The sequence below is a fragment of the Aaosphaeria arxii genome (genome assembly GCF_010015735.1).
Source record: "Aaosphaeria arxii CBS 175.79 unplaced genomic scaffold BU24scaffold_7, whole genome shotgun sequence".
Lineage (NCBI taxonomy): Eukaryota > Fungi > Ascomycota > Dothideomycetes > Pleosporales > Aaosphaeria > Aaosphaeria arxii.
In genome coordinates this window covers 419,149-436,039 of record NW_022983480.1, presented here as the reverse complement: position 1 = coordinate 436,039, position 16,891 = coordinate 419,149, and the positions used below count along the sequence as shown (strand labels likewise).

At 49.3% G+C, this 16,891-nt stretch overlaps 4 protein-coding genes across 4 annotated transcripts; 3 read left to right on the top strand and 1 right to left on the bottom strand.

The window, feature by feature from the left end:
- Window positions 1–1,378: 1,378 nt before the first annotated feature.
- BU24DRAFT_452958 (uncharacterized protein) lies at window positions 1,379–2,689 on the top strand (the record flags this gene model as incomplete). The annotated part of the gene is made up of 2 exons (XM_033531228.1): window positions 1,379–1,738; window positions 1,796–2,689. 2 exons carry the CDS (start codon window positions 1,379–1,381, stop codon window positions 2,687–2,689), a joined length of 1,254 nt encoding a protein of 417 aa, XP_033380908.1.
- A 3,518-nt stretch (window positions 2,690–6,207) lies between these two features.
- On the top strand, window positions 6,208–7,531 carry BU24DRAFT_425207 (molybdopterin binding oxidoreductase; the record flags this gene model as incomplete). Its single annotated transcript, XM_033528686.1, has 1 exon — window positions 6,208–7,531. The coding sequence occupies one exon, from the start codon at window positions 6,211–6,213 to the stop codon at window positions 7,315–7,317; it is 1,107 nt and encodes a 368-aa protein (XP_033380907.1). The 3' UTR covers window positions 7,318–7,531.
- Window positions 7,532–12,724: 5,193 nt separating this feature from the next.
- Window positions 12,725–13,416, bottom strand: BU24DRAFT_425205 (uncharacterized protein). Its single transcript, XM_033528685.1, has one exon. The coding sequence runs from the start codon at window positions 13,337–13,339 to the stop codon at window positions 12,980–12,982; it is 360 nt and encodes a 119-aa protein (XP_033380906.1). The 5' UTR covers window positions 13,340–13,416; the 3' UTR covers window positions 12,725–12,979.
- Window positions 13,417–14,028: 612 nt separating this feature from the next.
- Window positions 14,029–16,484, top strand: BU24DRAFT_411916 (STE-domain-containing protein; the record flags this gene model as incomplete). The annotated part of the gene is made up of 5 exons (XM_033526073.1): window positions 14,029–14,164; window positions 14,349–14,448; window positions 14,537–16,048; window positions 16,104–16,187; window positions 16,244–16,484. The coding sequence occupies 5 exons, from the start codon at window positions 14,029–14,031 to the stop codon at window positions 16,482–16,484; spliced, it is 2,073 nt and encodes a 690-aa protein (XP_033380905.1).
- Between the last annotated feature and the right edge of the window lie 407 nt (window positions 16,485–16,891).

Sequence of the window (16,891 nt, the reverse complement as noted above, 5' to 3'; positions counted from 1 at the left end):
CTCGGATTGACATCAATAAAAAGACTGGATTGTCTTCAGTTGAATTACTGTATTGGTGTCTATCTTGTTCCGCTTTAGTATTATAATTAATCATGCTTATACAAAGACTGGGATCATTTCACCTGACGTCTTAAGGATTAACAGTCTAGATGGAGAGCAAATAGACCCTGCGCTACGCTAGGCATGATTTCTATTAATAATTCTTCCTGGTTTGTCTCCCCTAAATGCTATTATAGGGATAATTAGACGGGAGAACAATATGCACAAAGCGTTGAGTAATACATTCAAACAACAGGTAGTAGCTTACTTTTTCTTTATCCACCCTCTGCGTTCTCATTGTACATGATTCGTTGTGAACAGTATACGTACGGTTCAAATGGATCCCTAAATTTAGAAACATCTCCGATTCTTTACCAGGCATGTGCCAGATGAATTCCTATAAGAGAAACGGTACCCACACGTACCATGCCACCCACAGCCTTTCGAACCGCCTCCATATATTTGCCACACGTGGCCAATCGAACGAATCGGAGATTTCTTTGCACTGAAAATTCAAGATTGTCGGAAAACAGAAGATACTGCATGGTGAATTGTCTACTGGAAAAGTGATCGCGGGAGTTTCGCATGTACCTCCAACCTCCTCCCATATCCCACGAGACAGAAGGCACTTGACCTGACTGGATCAAGGATTTTCAAATGTGTCCATACCGAATCTGGTATAGTTTTTCTCTCTCACATTGCGATTCCATCGCAACATGAGCACTAGGGCAGAGTAATGAGCTGAGTGATTGTGGAAGGTTGGAAGTCGGAGAAATGAGAGGCCTTCGAGGGCAGTACAGGCGAACAGTTGACTAGCATTGAGGGGATTAATACCCAGGCAGCTGGTGAATCGAGAAAAATTGCTAGCATATTCATTCTTCACATCTTCTAGACAGTACTACATGATACAGTTTGCTCTTCCAACAGTGTCTCATTTGCCTTTGCGCTCGGACAGGGAGAGACAAAGGATAGGAAAAGTAGAAAGACTGGGCATAGCAATGTAGAATAAGATGGGAAGAATAGAAAGACTAGGCATAGCAATGTAAAATAGCCGAGCCCATGAACTTAGAGGGTTTCTGGTGGTGGGCGAAACACCGTTGTCTTCTCGTGGTATTATTCACCTCGTCTCGACGTCTGTTTCGTCTCATTCTCCGTATTTGTTAACATATTGAACCAAAAGCGGGAGCACGCTCAACTTAAGGGGAATAAAATACATATATTCACTTAGCGAAATAACATTTTAGAGATAGAACTTCAATACTAGAACATTAGTCAAACACATGTTCGTATCAACACCCAAGCAACATTTACCGCACAACAATTTCGAGCTGCAGTAATCATGAACCCCGAACCAATTTGTGGATCGGGCCCTGAGTCAGCCAACGAATCGGTCAACGTACCAGCCAGTGAACCAGATTCAATAGAGATGATGCAACACGACTCTTTGAAACTAGGAAACATGGTGGATGCCAATGACGAGTATGATACAACGCTTTTTCCGTACTACGCCGACAATGTAATCAAGGCGCGACTTCCTACGGCAGTGCAAATTGAGGAACATATTGCTAAGACAACCGATAGACATAGACTATATGGATCCCATTTTCGTACAGATGAGCAACTGATGATATCTTTCCGGGGAGGGTGGCGCATGGGGCCATACGTGATCAAAGTCGGCGATACGGCGGCAATATTTCAGGTAGATATTCACTTCAACTAACTACACAGTAGAAAATCACTACTAACATGTGACCAGGAGGCCGAAAATCTTCTATATCTTGAGAGGAATTCAACAGTCAGAGTCCAGAAGCTCTATGCAGCCTTCCAGGGCGAAGGACTGGAGCGGTTGCCTCCAAAAGGAGCTCTGCCTAAGTGGCAGATGTACTACTACATGGTCATGGAGGGCTTACATGGATTCGAGACGATGGAGCAATTGAGCTTTGAAATCAGTTATGGACGGCCCTTCCACCTTCAAAAGAAGTTCTGTGAGCTGTTTGGAGAGCAACTCCGCAAGCTGCGCAGTATCCGTCCCAATGACCCTAACCACTACGGCCGGATCAATGGCCGAAAATACATGTCAGCGGCGCCATTGTTCCATACGTACTGCACTGTACCGGGACCCCGCGGCCATGAAGACTACTCTCAATACGGCCCGTTCAACTATGAAGAGCTGATCGAAAGGTTCGTTCAAGTTGCGCTGAGAATTAATGATTCCAGGCTGGGTAGTCCAATGACCCCGGAAAAGGTCCGAGAAATGAGCCAGGAATGTGAGATGTTTGCTGCTAAATTTTTAGAAGTGGCATATTCGCAAGATAAGGTACCTGTGCTCACACATCTCCATGTCCACCACGCCAATACCGTCGCAAAGGTCATTAGAGACAAAATAACTGGTGCTCTGATAGACATAGAAGAGGTGCTTCTGATCAATTGGGAGCACATGGCATGGATGCCTTCCTGGTACGAGCCTGGGGATATGTTGACTAGAATGGGGTATGTCCCATCTTCGGACTATGGGGGATTGCGCGACTCAGCATTTTATCGCGCGCTGAATACCATGGGCCATGTAAACATGGCTTTCGTTCCATTTTCTGCCGACTTTATGGAAGACTTCGAGCTACGCTGTCATGTGTGTCGTGGCATAGCAGGATAGGTGAGGCTATTCGGGGATCGCATGTATGGGGAAGAGCTCTAGGCAGGGCATAGATCGATCAGGGCTGCCAAGGGAGATCGAGGCATCATCCACCTACCTCCAGAGGCCTATCGACAGAGTCAAATAACTACACTTCCTACGTATTCACCGATTGCGGGTCGCGCCTGTGATGCTCCCTACTACAGAGGCGTCTATACGCGACCGTATAACTATGTCCGGTAGGAAGTCGAATGTGGCTAGCAGCCTAAAAAGCTATCACCATAAAAGTACCTAAGCCAAAGACCACTAAACTTCATACTTTCTAGATGATTATATATAAACCTCGATAGCCTTCAGCAAGATTGAAAAGGTACTGCTACGAGGTAAAGTCAATATTAGATAACGTTACATTACTGCATTCTGAAACAAGGTAAAAGAAAATGAACACTATAAGCAATAGAGCAATGAATTAGGAAAAGGGTTTACAATGTAATTTTGCCATTTTATACATTTTAGATTATTATATCGCCAGCTCAAAGACTACAAGCTATTCCTTGGTATTACATCTAGCTCTGATCATATGTTATTGATTTCAGATCGACTTAATATGCCGACCCTTTACGAACGAGAGAGCTGAGAAGCGACCCATCTAGCAGTCTCCTGTCAAAGAACTATGTTTAAAACAGGCCTTTTGAGCTTTTACATGAATCGCACGTAAATTCAGATAGCTAAACAGGGATTAAGAAGTTGATTCTATTTCATGTTTGAAAGAGTCAAGGTGCGAGGTTCGCACAACGACCATGGTCACACCCTGCGCCAGGGTGCTGGGTGAAAACCGAGCATTGTACAGGAAATGAAGACAAGGAAGGTTGCGAACTCGCGGATTGCAAAAATTCCAATAACTACCTAGGTAATGACCTCAAATGAAAGACTTAAATGCTTTAACCGGTGCATTGTTCTAGGCCAACGATACATGCGACAGTTGAAGGAGGTTTATTTGGAAACGGAGAAATGAGACACCTAATGTTTTTCTCTACCTTGTTGCTGGATCTTGCGCAGCGCTTGTTAGCTTTTCCATTCATCTTCTGATCTTTTCTAAGAACAAATTTAGCACTCCTCTACTAAATTGATTTTTTTATTTTATTTTATCGTTCTCTGGCGCGAAGATCGGGACGTCTTCATCCATTCATCCTAACGTCATCGTTGTGCTAGGTCAAGGTGTGATTCCAAATGGCTGACATCAGTCGCAATCGATAATGACGAGTTTTTTTCTTCCTTGGATAATAATGATCATATTTTTCTGCGCTCGACCAAGCGGATGAGGTGACAGACTGTAGAATACTTTTGCGCATGCAGCCCTCACTGTTGAAGTGATACAAATTCTCTCAGTCTGCACTGGCGCGTACTTGGAAGGTAACAAAGACAAGCGTAACACCACGATCATGCTTTAGTAAAGTAAGCATAATGACTAACAACGTGCGATCTTAGGATGCGCAGAAGAATTCCACAGTTTTAATTTTACGGAACATGGGTTTGGCAATAATAAATGTGCACCTGTGGGAAGTCTGGATGCAGTTGAATGGGCTTTGAAGGTAAAGAGTTTCGCCGAATGGAGTAGACGGCAATGTGCTATTTGAAGGAACATAGGGCACGCCTCTTCTTAAAATTATGGAATCCTGGCTCAGTTTCCGTTTGCAAGTTGTTGATTTGCCGTACTAGGCCCCACATCTTTCGATTATATGAAGGCTTAATAATTACCGTTCTGATTGCCTTCCTCAGAGAGAGAGAGAGAGAGAGAGAGAGAGAGAGAGAGAGAGAAAGTAAGAGTAAGGGGAGGCAGGTAGCGGGAAGAGAGGAGAGAATATCTTGAGCTAGATAAAGAGGCAATTCTCCATTAGCATTATTTGAAAAGTGCTCGACGTTGGGTTGAGGCTGTCACAAAATAATTTAAACTGTGACCTGTTGCAAAATCATTCCGTTGGGCCTGCGACGCCCTCCAGGAACACGGGCTCACGGCCAGTCCAGTTTCAGCCAACCCACTCCCAGTATATAAGGAGATGAAATCAGGAAATAATATCAATTTGGTAGCAGAGTTCCGGAGGTAAAGTGGTAGTGTAACGAATAGATTGATTGGAAGAGACCTCATCAACACGTTGTCTCCTGTGGTTAACTTCAGAATATATACAAAGAGGGTACGACAGAATGGCTGAATCATACCAGCCATTCCGTCAAGAGCAGAAAACATTGCTAAGGTACATTCAAGAAAGACATCGTGACCGGAAATTGAGTTTCTTCACCCGAAGGAGCGTGGAAGGTCACTGATCCAACTCTTTCTCATTTAGAAATCCTTAGTCGTGTAGGGTTGAAGTCCGTCTATGGCAAGTACCTTAGACGAATGGTGTAGCCGGCTATCTCCAGGTATTTCATCACCTAGAACGTCAGTGGTTTGTTCGCTTGAATCTTCAGTGAATTGCATACCTGATATCGGGAAATCGAGGGTTCAGCTTGAGCGCAGCGATAGAATTTTGAAGCCAGTTGGCTCCATGTTGCTGAAACTGCTCCTCGCAAAGGGTAGATAGCTGAGGCCAGAGGTCCGCATTCATTGACCCCAGAACTACCACATTCTTGATTCGAACACCTCTAAACCCGAAATGTGGTTTGATGGTCGCATCACTGGCGATAATGAAGCTGTATGCCGGTTCGTTTGTTGTTTTGAAGAACAGGCCTTCGTAGTCATGATACTTTGCAACGACCAATTGAAAGCATTGCACTTGTTGCGACATGATGTTGACCTCGGGGAAGGAAAGCAATATTTGAATCTGGAGGGATTGGGCGTTGATTGCAGAAGAAGCGATGCGCTTTTGACTGAGTCCGTGTGGGCTTGTAGAGGATCGTGGTCGAAAGCAGAATGGAAGAGCGTCTCTCAGGTTCGAATAAATGGTGTTCCGACTTGTAGTTGATGCGAATAGAAGGTTGATGTTATGATGCAGCTCAAATTGAAGAAACACAAGAGGACTTATACCTTTCAAGAGTTGCGAGTGCGCATTTGTTCGGTTCGAACGCACAGAGGCTTAATGTCTCACATGTTTGACGATGTCTTAGAGATTTCTTTGACGATTGACCGTGCTGTTTGAATCAGATGCGAGGCTACTGCACGTTCTTCGCCCACACAAACATATCCATCCTCCAGTGTGCAAACTTAGGCATTATGCTTGCACATGGGAAGCCGGAAGCCGGCTTGACACCGCGAATAGCTGTTCAAACTATGGTACTCCTACTATTCCCTTTCACATATCGCTTTCTAATCTTGTAACAGTTAAGTATGTAGTCGTTGAAGCTGCGCTGTTCACACGTTGTGATACTGTCTCCATAAAACTGTAGGATATCGAAAAGGGTTGGCGCACGACTTAGAGATGAAGTGTTTACTGTAGCCCTACATAAAGTACCAGTGTTACTAATAACTGTTACATTAGTGCTTGCACTATTCCTTGTGCATAAACCATAAGGTGAATTACTTCTAGACATTTTATCAAAATGCAGCAATGACGTCCTCCTTTCCCCAGGCATCCAGCCCTACAGACAAACCCCTCTCTACGACAAATGCAGAGGCACACAGCCCTACAGACAAACCCCACTCTACAACAAATGCAGACATCCCCACCCAACCCATCCGGGCACCCAAGCCGCACCAGCAGCTTAGCTATCTCACGCACGACTTAACATTATTTGAAGAAAACCACACCACATGGCCCGATACAGATCCGTCAGACTGGGAGCTGACCGTCGACGGTCTCGTGAGAAATCGATTCACCCTCAGCTTCGCCGAGCTCGTGAATCTGCCTACCTCGTCCGTCACAACCTTCCACGAATGCTATGGAAGCCCTCTGCACCCGCCAACCCGGAACCTCTGGAAAGTCGGCAACGTAGTCTGGACTGGCGTTCGATTGTCTCGCATTCTGGCACTAGCAGACGTGGCACCCGAAGCAAGGTTCCTCTGGTCGGAAGGCCGGGACCATGGCGTCTTCGCGGGCCATCGGGTCGACAGCTACCAGAAAGACCTCCCGCTCGGAAAGGCACTACAGGACGAAGTCATCGTCGCGTATAGAATGAACGACGCGCCGATACGCTCACGACGTGGTGGTCCGGTGCGGCTTGTCGTCCCGGGCTGGTTCGGCACGAATTCGACCAAATGGTTGTGTCGGTTGACGTTGCAATCGTCCCGCGCTCCTGGGATCTTCGCGAGTTATTTCTATAATCGTGAGGATGAGAAGAGTGTTACGGGGATGTCGCCTGTCTGGGCCGTTGAGCCGAATTCGATGATCGTTCGTCCGGCACCAGGAGAATGTCTTGACAGTACAGACGTCACTGTGAGCGGTTGGGCATGGGGTGAGGTCGAGATCGATGTCGTTGAGGTTTGCTTGGACGAGGGCGACGTGTGGGTGCCTGCGAAAACGGAGTCACGGAAGGACTTTGGCTGGCAGAGGTTTTCAGTACTTGTGCATACGTCTTATGGGAAACATTCTATCTCAGCCAGGGCGACGTCGAAGGCAGGGGAACGGCAGCCTGGAGATAGGACACGGAATCAAGTGCATACGGTGCAGTTTGAGGTGACAGAAGCTGGATCTGCTGCTTCCCTGATACATGGTTAATCAATAGTGTACGTATTGTCGCGGTATAGACGCCTCTGTAGTAGGGAGCATCACAGGCGCGACCCGCAATCGGTGAATAGGTAGGAAATGAAGATATTTCTCTTTGCCGATAGGCCTCTGGAGGTATGTGGATGATACCTCGATCTCCCTCGGCAGCCCTGATCGATCTACCTATGCCTTGTCTGGAGCTCTTCCCCATACATGTTGTTAGAATTATGGTTGACCAAGGCCTCGATGTTGAGGAGGCTGGGGGAGATGAAGGAGAACCTATATAGTCTGGCTCACCCAGCCATCCTCCCTTAATCAATCAATCAACTCATCTCTCCTCATTTCAACCCATGTGATCTCCGAATAGCCTCATCTATCCTGCTACACCACAGTATACTTGGAATTTTCGTCCTGATTTACTAAGTATATTGAAAAGGCTTTGACTGTTATCAACCTATACCTCACAGAATGCGAGCCGTCAAACGACCCAGGCCCCATAGCATGTACCATTCACATGTATCTTGACGTCGCCTTCGGTGAAACGTAAAGCCGCGGCATTAGAACGAGCATCGTGGTGTTCAAGGTTGTACCTCGTCTACTGAACCCTCATGGCGAAAAGACAAGAGCTCAATCCGTTTGACCCATCACATAAACTTTCAGGGTCTGATATTCTAGAACGGAACAAGTCCACGTGGGTTTTTGTCGGATATACCTACCTGGGAACCTTTTGCGTTTGCAACGGTTCAGTCCTGCCCTTTTAGGTGCCAGCGGCGTCCACAAGCGAGGCGAAATAGGAGGTTCGATGACATGATTCACGTAGGCCTTAACAGAGGTCCTATAGATGGGTCAACACTATTGAACTCTTGCTTCTTAGGGAAGCTTCTGCTGGAAAAAGGGGGAGTTTCTATCGTTGAATCCATTCTGGGCAGTATCAAAGATACTTTGGTATCTAAACCTTCGTTCACGGCACTTCCCTTCCGTGAAGCTAAGATGGGGAGAATTGATCTTTGCTAGCGTCGTCCAGGTAGATGGCGGGCTTCAAGGATTTCCATCTTCAAGCTCCGAGATTCATGAGCCGAGCTATCGACTCATACAACCTCATGCATCAATTCTTTCAATCGTGGTTCTGAATTAGACTTTGGTGTGCGGTAGTAGAGCGCATCAATGATGCTCTCCGCTCGTGCTTTGATCCGCGAACTAAAGGGAAGTCTATCCTTTGTCGATCAGGTTTCCGCTAACGAACTCTAATCGCAGCTCGCAGTCGGCAAAAGGGGTCTCGAAGTGCGGATGGAGACTTTCACCTTTAGAGATAGCTAGTGAATAGACGTTCAGGCGGGGAACACGCGAAGAAGCTCCTGATACAGGCCCAATAGCGTGTGGGTTCCACTCGTATTCTAGCATGCCTGTGGCGCAAGGTTCTGCTTGTCTCGATGCTCAGCTCAGCCGCCGGCAAAATTTCCGAACGTGTCAATCAACGTCAAGAGTGCGCAATTACTTCAGCATACACAGCAAGGAAATTGCCTGTATGCTCAATTGCGAAAACCAAACCTTTGCCTCTCGTCCTTTCGATGTGGCATGCGGTCGAGGCTACAGGGCCTTGTCAAGCGAGGAATCAATCTGAAACTCCCGCTGCTCTGATACACGGCCCTGAGAATCTGATACTGCGGGAGGAGATCGTGGTCATCAAACACGCCTTATGGCTACATTGGGGATGATTTAACTTTTCCAGGCTGAAGATGCAGGACCGCGCCGACTTCGTGAGCGTGGGTGGGTGAATGTGAGTGCGGTGGATCTTGCTATAGTAATCGCACGTCCCATGCAGCAACGAGAACACAATGGAGTATCTGCGTGCAAGGTCCATCGCATCCAGCTACCCACATTGCCCTTCTGAAACTCGATAGATCATGCGTTGGATTTTGTAAAGGTAGTAGTGGACTGAAGATAGCTTGCAGATAGGAACATCGCAGGCTAAACTTTCCAGCCTATTCCACGTCTACCACGCTTCTTTGTTGTTTGTATTCCACGGTGTCGCTCACAATTTCGAGTGCGCGAGTCAAGGTGAATGTGATAGCTTCGTGAACTGTACCGAGTACACTCGCATTATTGCTTTTAGCCACATTGGCGGTGGCATGACTCCTGGACAATCTACTAACTTCTTGCCTGTATCCAAATCAGTGAAGAAGCCTTTCAGCCACTGCAACGCGATTCCTTTTCCTTTGTGGCTCGAAGAAGCAACTGTGAGATAACGGTTAGCATCATGTAAAGAATACTGGCACTGCAACCGAGACCGTGCTCAACGCCCGCCTCTTAGTTAGTCCTCGAGTAGTCGACGAGGATCTGGAGGAGTTTCATGATACCATCCGACCCCCGCTAATGCAGGTACGGCACTCCCCCAATCCAAGCCATCCCCAATGTGACGTTTCCACCGAGAGGAAGGTGGTTTCTCGCGCATGTATGTTTAAGGAAACAGAATACCCGAGCGTCATACGAGTAGGTCGAGGCTGCGAGGGTATCACAAAGGCTGTCACACCGAAGAGAACCCATTTGTCACTTGTGGGTTGCCATGGTGTCTTTGCATACTCCACCAATGTGTTGCAGCAAGTCCCTAAGCGTAGATATTTGATTTCTTCACAGTCCCGCTCCCGCAGAAGGCCAATTGACCCTCTTCTCGGCACGCGCATGCATGATGAACGTTCCGATTCATGATCAGCATGCTTGATTCATTGTGATTTCACGCTGGGATGGCGGTTGTTCAAACAGGACTCCGACACAAGCTGGCCTCGTTGCGTCTATGTGTGATCCTATCGATACTGATCCGCTGTGATGAATGGCAGCGCGGGCGCATTTTTCCAATGCCAATTGCAAAGCCAAAGGCTGGAAAGGCTGTAATTACGGGTATAAGATCCAGTACTCTCGAGTTGCATGAGGGTGGGCGACGGACAGTTGAAATGTCGACTTCTGCATTGTAATTGGATGAACGCTCGTAGAAAGGTGGACATGCTGGATGCTCATTCGCTGACTCGCAATGGGCAGGCGGGCACAGAAGATAGCGGTAGAAGGCGGCCAGGGTCTGCCTTGGCCCAAAAGAAACTCTGAAACGACTTTCCTTGGGTAGCTGTACAAGTACAATATCCGTAGCGACACGCCGAGGCAGGGCATACCTGGACGTTGGTCTTGCGATTCTCTCCGAGTGGAGGTGGATGATCCTAAACGACAGCCTTCAGCGGCTCTTTGACGACAGCAATGATGATGATGCTAGCAGAGATGGGCGAAGAGCGGGGCCGTCGTGGGATTGCGTTATTGGGGGAACGAACCGAAAGCTTGCTTACTGGATAATCCATGGATTGATGGATGATGGATGACGGCCACGGAGAGTAAAGAGGGACTGGTTTCAGGATGGAGATCAAACCTGGTGCCGTTGCTGCTTCTGCTGGTTCCTGCATCCGAATGCAGGACGGCGCCCACACTTCACGTCTTCGATGATCCGCCACAGTAAGATGCACGATGGTTCAGGAACGACGAATGCAGGTGCAGGTGGACATTGTGGTCACGATGACATGCTTGTGTGATGCATTGGGCTAGATTCACACAGATTCGCACGAAGATGCACCCGAGCAATGTGATGCTACTGCGATTCTGCACTGCGGAATGGGGCGAACCTAGGTAAGCGGGGGCACACGCTGTGTAGAGACCAGTTTGGTGTTGGCATCCTGTGAGCATGACCAACGACCGTTGTCTACGAGTACGGACGGTAATTATTTATCGTCTTTGTCGCTGATAGAACATTTGTACGCCGTCACGGGTTGATTAAATTTTGTGGGTTTTCGAGTTCGGCGGCTCTGGAAAACGCAACTTGCAGCCACGTGCTTTTCATAGGAGGTAGTTGATCAAAGACCAAAGTACGCGTGGATCGCGATCAGTCGCAAAGTCCGTACTCATGGTGGTTATCATGGTCATCATGGTTATTTGAAAGCGCATGGCACAGGATTACTGCTTGTCGGTGTTGTGTGAGTGGCTGTGGTGTCCGCAAGAGGCAGAATCTACTGGCAACAGGGCGCAACGATGCGATGGGATTGGCGGTTTGCTGGGCGCTTCGTACGCAACGAGAATGCAGGTGGGTTGCAGAGGAACATGACGAATTGCGGACTATGATGCGTGCGGAGGGTCAGTAATCAGCAAAAGATGTGCAGTTCCCCATCGCACATTCACCGTAGTGTATGCGTGGATATGCAAGCACAGCGTATTCGTAGAATATCATGCCCACGTTGTAGTCAATAGGTAATTAGTCTCCTCGGTAGGGTTGCAACTTGGGCGGAGCGGAAACTGCGGGCAACGAGAAAAAAAGATAAACAGGGTCGTATGTTATGTTTGTTAGTTAGTCAGTTGGAAGCATGCAGGATGATGCACAAAGGTTACTGGGACCGTCAAGGCTGGAGTCGGTGGACTGGCCGTGCATCTCGCTACTGAGGAGGATAAAGCAATTCCGAGTAGACTTGTTCCTGTTGCAGAAGACGCTTTACTCAGGTCGGTTTAAATGTGTAGACAGTAACTAGACGGTAGACAGTATGGTGCACAGTGCAGGAGGTGGTGGTCGTCACTGGTGGTGGTGAACGTGGGGTGGGTCAGTAGTCGTGAGGACAGATTAGTGAGTATGCTCAATGATGAGCAAGCGAATTGCCATAATTATCTGAGTGTGCTATAGGTATCATGATTGCTGTAGTACCTGAGTGTAGGTGACTATGCAGTTCGTGATGATGAAGTGCCGAACCGTTGAGGGAGGCATTGAATCAGTGAATCAGTGAGGAAGTCAGTAGTGAAGGAGTGAGGGAAGGAGTTGAAGGACGACAGTGAACAGGCGCTAGTCCGTAAACGACAGTTGCGCCGCGAGAGTAGGCAAGGTTAAGGCAAGTCAGGCAAGTAAGGCACGCGCGAGTCGGTCGGGAGGAGAGAAGGAAGAGAAAGGAGGAGTAATAAACAATAAGATAATTATTACTCTGTTGAATGTTCAATGCACATGATCGTAGTGTGGAAAAAGCAAAAGAAGAATGTAATGGTACGAGCCTATGAGGTAGTGTCAAAGTATGTTGACGAGTAGGTTTGGTTAGTTCCCTGGTAGTTTGTTATTTGTGTGTCTGGAGGAGGTACGGAGTACATAACGAGTATGGTGATCAATCTTATGGTGATTATGGTGATTAGCTGTGTTTGATGCAGGTAACTATGGCGTCGACTTCAATCAATAGTGTGTGTATGCGTTAGATGCCCTTAGTACCGTTGTGCTAGGTGGGTGTGTGTATGAATAATGTAGGTATGCATGTTGTGGGGTGTTCAGTAGATGCGTGAATGTGATTGTACGTATGAGACTATGGGACCATGTATGAGTGTAGATGTGTAGGTGTGATTGTATGTGTAGGAGACTATGTGTGTACTGAGTGAATGTGTGAGGTGTGTCGCTCCTGCCTCTTATCGTGAGTTGACTCTAATGGTTACGCGCGCCTTCCTCTGATGATGTGAATCGACGTGTCTGTCTATGTCTACGTCGCTCGTGTCTCTTGCTCTCTGTCAGTTTCAATCAACTACCAAAAACCTCAACACAATGATCCAATCGATATAATTCATTTCCAACTTCTTCATGATCGTTCAAACCCACCAGGCCACCACCAACGACGACCACGAATCACCACAAAGGCCGCACGCCGCTCGCCGCCGCCGTCCGTCCGCCATGCACTCCCACATCCATCCACACTGCGACACACTCACACCAAATCTCCTCTCTCTCTGTGGCTCTCTCGCTCTCTATCTCTCTGTAAAGGTCTCTAGCGTATAAGCCATGTCTGTCTCTCGTGCATCTGCATCTCGACTCACAGGCCCACCACCACCACCCTCCATGACCACCGTCAACCACCGTCAACCACCACCGCACCCGGTTCTTGGCCGGCAGGGAGCGCTTCTCGTCGCGTCCGTCCCATTCGTCACTTGGGAGGGTGGGAGAGACAATACCCACGGCTAGGGCCAACCTCCACAAGGACATGGACATGGACAACCTGGGCTATAATGCTAGGCTACGAATGGTCCATACAAGGGTCGAACCCACACACAGGACAGGAAGAGGGAAGGCAAGAGAGAGAAAAAAGCCTACCCACCACCACCCACCACACACCTTGTAGTCAGTCTACGAGCTAAGAGGGTAAGAGGGGGAGGGAAGGACATGGGCCACAGCCTACAGGCCTCTTCACTCGCCGGCCCTCGTCCGCCACGCCAAAAAAGACCGCCAGAGACCGCGAGCGCCCGGGGGTTGCTGACTTGGGCGCCGGGCCCGAAATAGATTATTCCCAAACCGCTAACTCCTGTTTCACCAACCCTCCGACACCTAAAGCCTGCCGCTCCCCCCCTCAGATTTACGTTTCGTGTGTCCCCAGAGCCTTTCCTAACCTTCAATCCGCTGCCCAGTAGTCTACTTGACGTCGAGAGACTGCTCAAGCAAACCCCGAGGCAGGCCCTCGATACGTTTTAACTTCTCTTAACATATCTCAAACCGTCGCTCGACTCTTTCCTTCGCTTTGCGCTTCAGTTTTCATTATTTCCCTACTGGCAGGACCTTCTCAGTGCCCTATCCGTCTCATTCCATCAATTCCTTCCTCCGAGACTCCCAACTTCGGCCTCGCCTGACGTCTCGCACTGCAAAACACGACTTGAACCCTTCAGACCATCGTGCTGCAGTGCACCATGTACTCAAATCCACATGCGGCCATGCCGCCGCCTCAGTCACGATCTGTCGCGCCTGAGACCTTCTTATTAGACCAGGACGCTCAGCAAAGCCTACCACCAGACAGCATCGTAGCTCTCCAGCAGGTCGATAATCGTACGTACTCATCCTCCCAAAAGGGTTCTCTCATGTTTCCAAATACCTTGACCCATAACAACAACAACATCAACAACAATAACAACAATACCACGTTCCTCCCCTCTTAACACTTCACCATGCGACCCTGGGCCGCGCGCACCCCTTTCTTAGGACCATCCCAATGCTAATCCATCTACTACAGTCAAGTATTTCTTAATATCAGCTCCCGTTGACTGGCAACCCGACCAGTACATCCGCAGATTTCTCTTGCCCACTGGCGAGTATGTTTCTTGCGTGCTATGGTGAGTACATTCCAGGCCCATTGGAGGACCCTACATTCCTACATTCCACCGCCCCGATCGATCTTCCTTTGGCTAACAAAACGTCCAGGAACAACCTCTTTCACATCTCAGGTACCGATATCGTGCGATGCCTTTCGTTCCGCTTCCAGGCCTTCGGCAGGCCCGTGAAGAACTCGAAGAAGTTCGAGGAGGGTATCTTCTCCGACCTGCGCAACCTCAAGTCGGGCACCGATGCATCGCTCGAAGAACCAAAGAGCGCTTTCCTTGATTTCTTGTACAAGAATAACTGCATCCGAACACAGAAGAAGCAGAAGGTCTTTTACTGGTACAGCGTGCCCCACGACCGACTCTTCCTCGATGCTCTGGAGCGCGATCTCAAGCGCGAGAAGATGGGCCAGGAGGCCACCACAGTTGCCGTGAACGAGCCTGCTCTCTCGTTCGAGTTCGACTCGTCGCAGTCGCTCTTCGAGCAGCTCACCAAGGCACAGCAGACCAACTCCTCTTCTTTCAACAACAACGTCCAGACCTACTCGCAATCGACTTCCCCAGTCCTGCGCGCAATGGACTCGATGCCTCCTCCTCAGATGGTTCCCCAGGCCATGCCTCCCGTGCAGGAGGAGCCCATGGGCCAGATGGCACAGTACAACCAGATGTCCATGCCCCCGAGCATGCAGCCAACGATCGTGAAGAGCCGCGAGCCCGAGTACCGGGGTCAAGTTCAATACGACCGCAACGGTATCCCTCTGTCACAGATCCACCAGCGCCATAGCTCGATGCCCGCGTACATGGAGTACTCGCCCGCTCCCTCATTTGTTTCATCGCACTACGAGGACTACAGCACGCGCGGAATGTCTTTTGAGCCGTTGACGCCTCCTCAGCACAACCTCAGCCTCGGTCCCGAGCCTGCCTACATCGCAAACGAGGACACTGGCCTGTACAGCGCCATTCCTGAGCTTGGCGTCTCCACCAACTTCAACCCTCTGATGAACTTGCCCCCATCAAACTTGATGGGACCTGGCCCGGGTTTCTCCAACGTCACCCGACCATTCCCTGGCGGCAATGTCTATTCAGTCATCGAGGGCTCCCCCACCTACAAGCAGAGGAGGAGGCGCTCGTCCATCTCCACCAGCATCAGCGCAGCAGTGACTGCTACCGGCGGCGCGGCACACCAAGTGCACCGTCCCAGCGATCTGCGCCGCTCGATGTCGAGCTCTGTCGTTCCTGTGCCTGAGGGCGATGAGTCACCTCACCACTCGCCAGACAGCGCCAACGGCAACGCTCCCTTCCCACAGACCATCCCAGAGCACAAGCCTGTGGTCAACATCTCGAGGCACGGCACTCCCCTCCAGACCATCGAGGACAGCCCGCCTCAGCAGCACGCCGCTCTTCCCCAGGACGATCTCAACAGCTTCGTCAACGGCGATGCCTTCGAGACCCCCTTGCAGCACAGCGCGGTTGCCCGCACGGCAGCTGGGCCAGGTGTTTTCCGAAGGGCTCGCAGCGCTACCATGATGGAGATTGGCCCGTACCCGCAGAAGTCCCACTCCTGCCCTATTCCCACCTGCGGCAGGCTGTTCAAGAGGTTAGAGCATCTCAAGAGGTAAGCGCCCAGCTATTTTCGTACCATTTTCGTAGCCGCTGACATGAGCGCTTAGGCACGTGCGCACTCACACGCAAGAGCGACCATACGTCTGCACTCTCTGCAACAAAGCATTCTCGCGCTCTGACAACCTTGCTCAGTAAGTGTTGATGCCATTTTTACTTTAATTTGATCGTCGCTAACCACCCCTTGCAGACATCGTCGCACACACGAGTCCCGACAAGACGGCGAGCCGCTCAGCAGCTTCGACGAGGAGGACCTCGAGGGCGAAGATGAGCATCTGCAGTCTCTTGAGGAGGAGTCGCCCGAATCTTCGCACGACTACCTCGGCGGCATGCCACAGCTCCCAGCTTCCATTGCAGACATCCCAGGCCCGCTCGCCATGGGCACCACAATGGCCCCTCCCCAGCAACTCATTGCTGCCAATCACTACTAAGCTAAGATACAGTGCCTGTCTCTTTATTCTGGTGTGATTTTTCGGCGCATTGAGGAGCATCCAACGCGGGCCACGGTCCCTTGGTTTTCTGGTCATCTTCGGTCCTTCGGCTACTTTTCCTTGCTTATCATGTTTAACTCTGTCTAGATTTTTGTTCTTTCTTTAGCATCTTACACGATGTTGCATTGCTTGCATGCATTTCTCTTCTTTATGGGATCATTGGAGTGGGGGTGGGCAATTTTGGCTGCCCTTGGGTCGGAATTTGCTTTTTAACGACAATGGTTTTAACGAGTACCCCCTTGCCTCTGGTTTGTTTTGTTTTATTTCTTTTTTCCTTTCCATCATTGTCTTTGATTGTTCGTCAAGTTTGCAGCACACATACCTCACGGGATCAGTCTGGAGTTGTG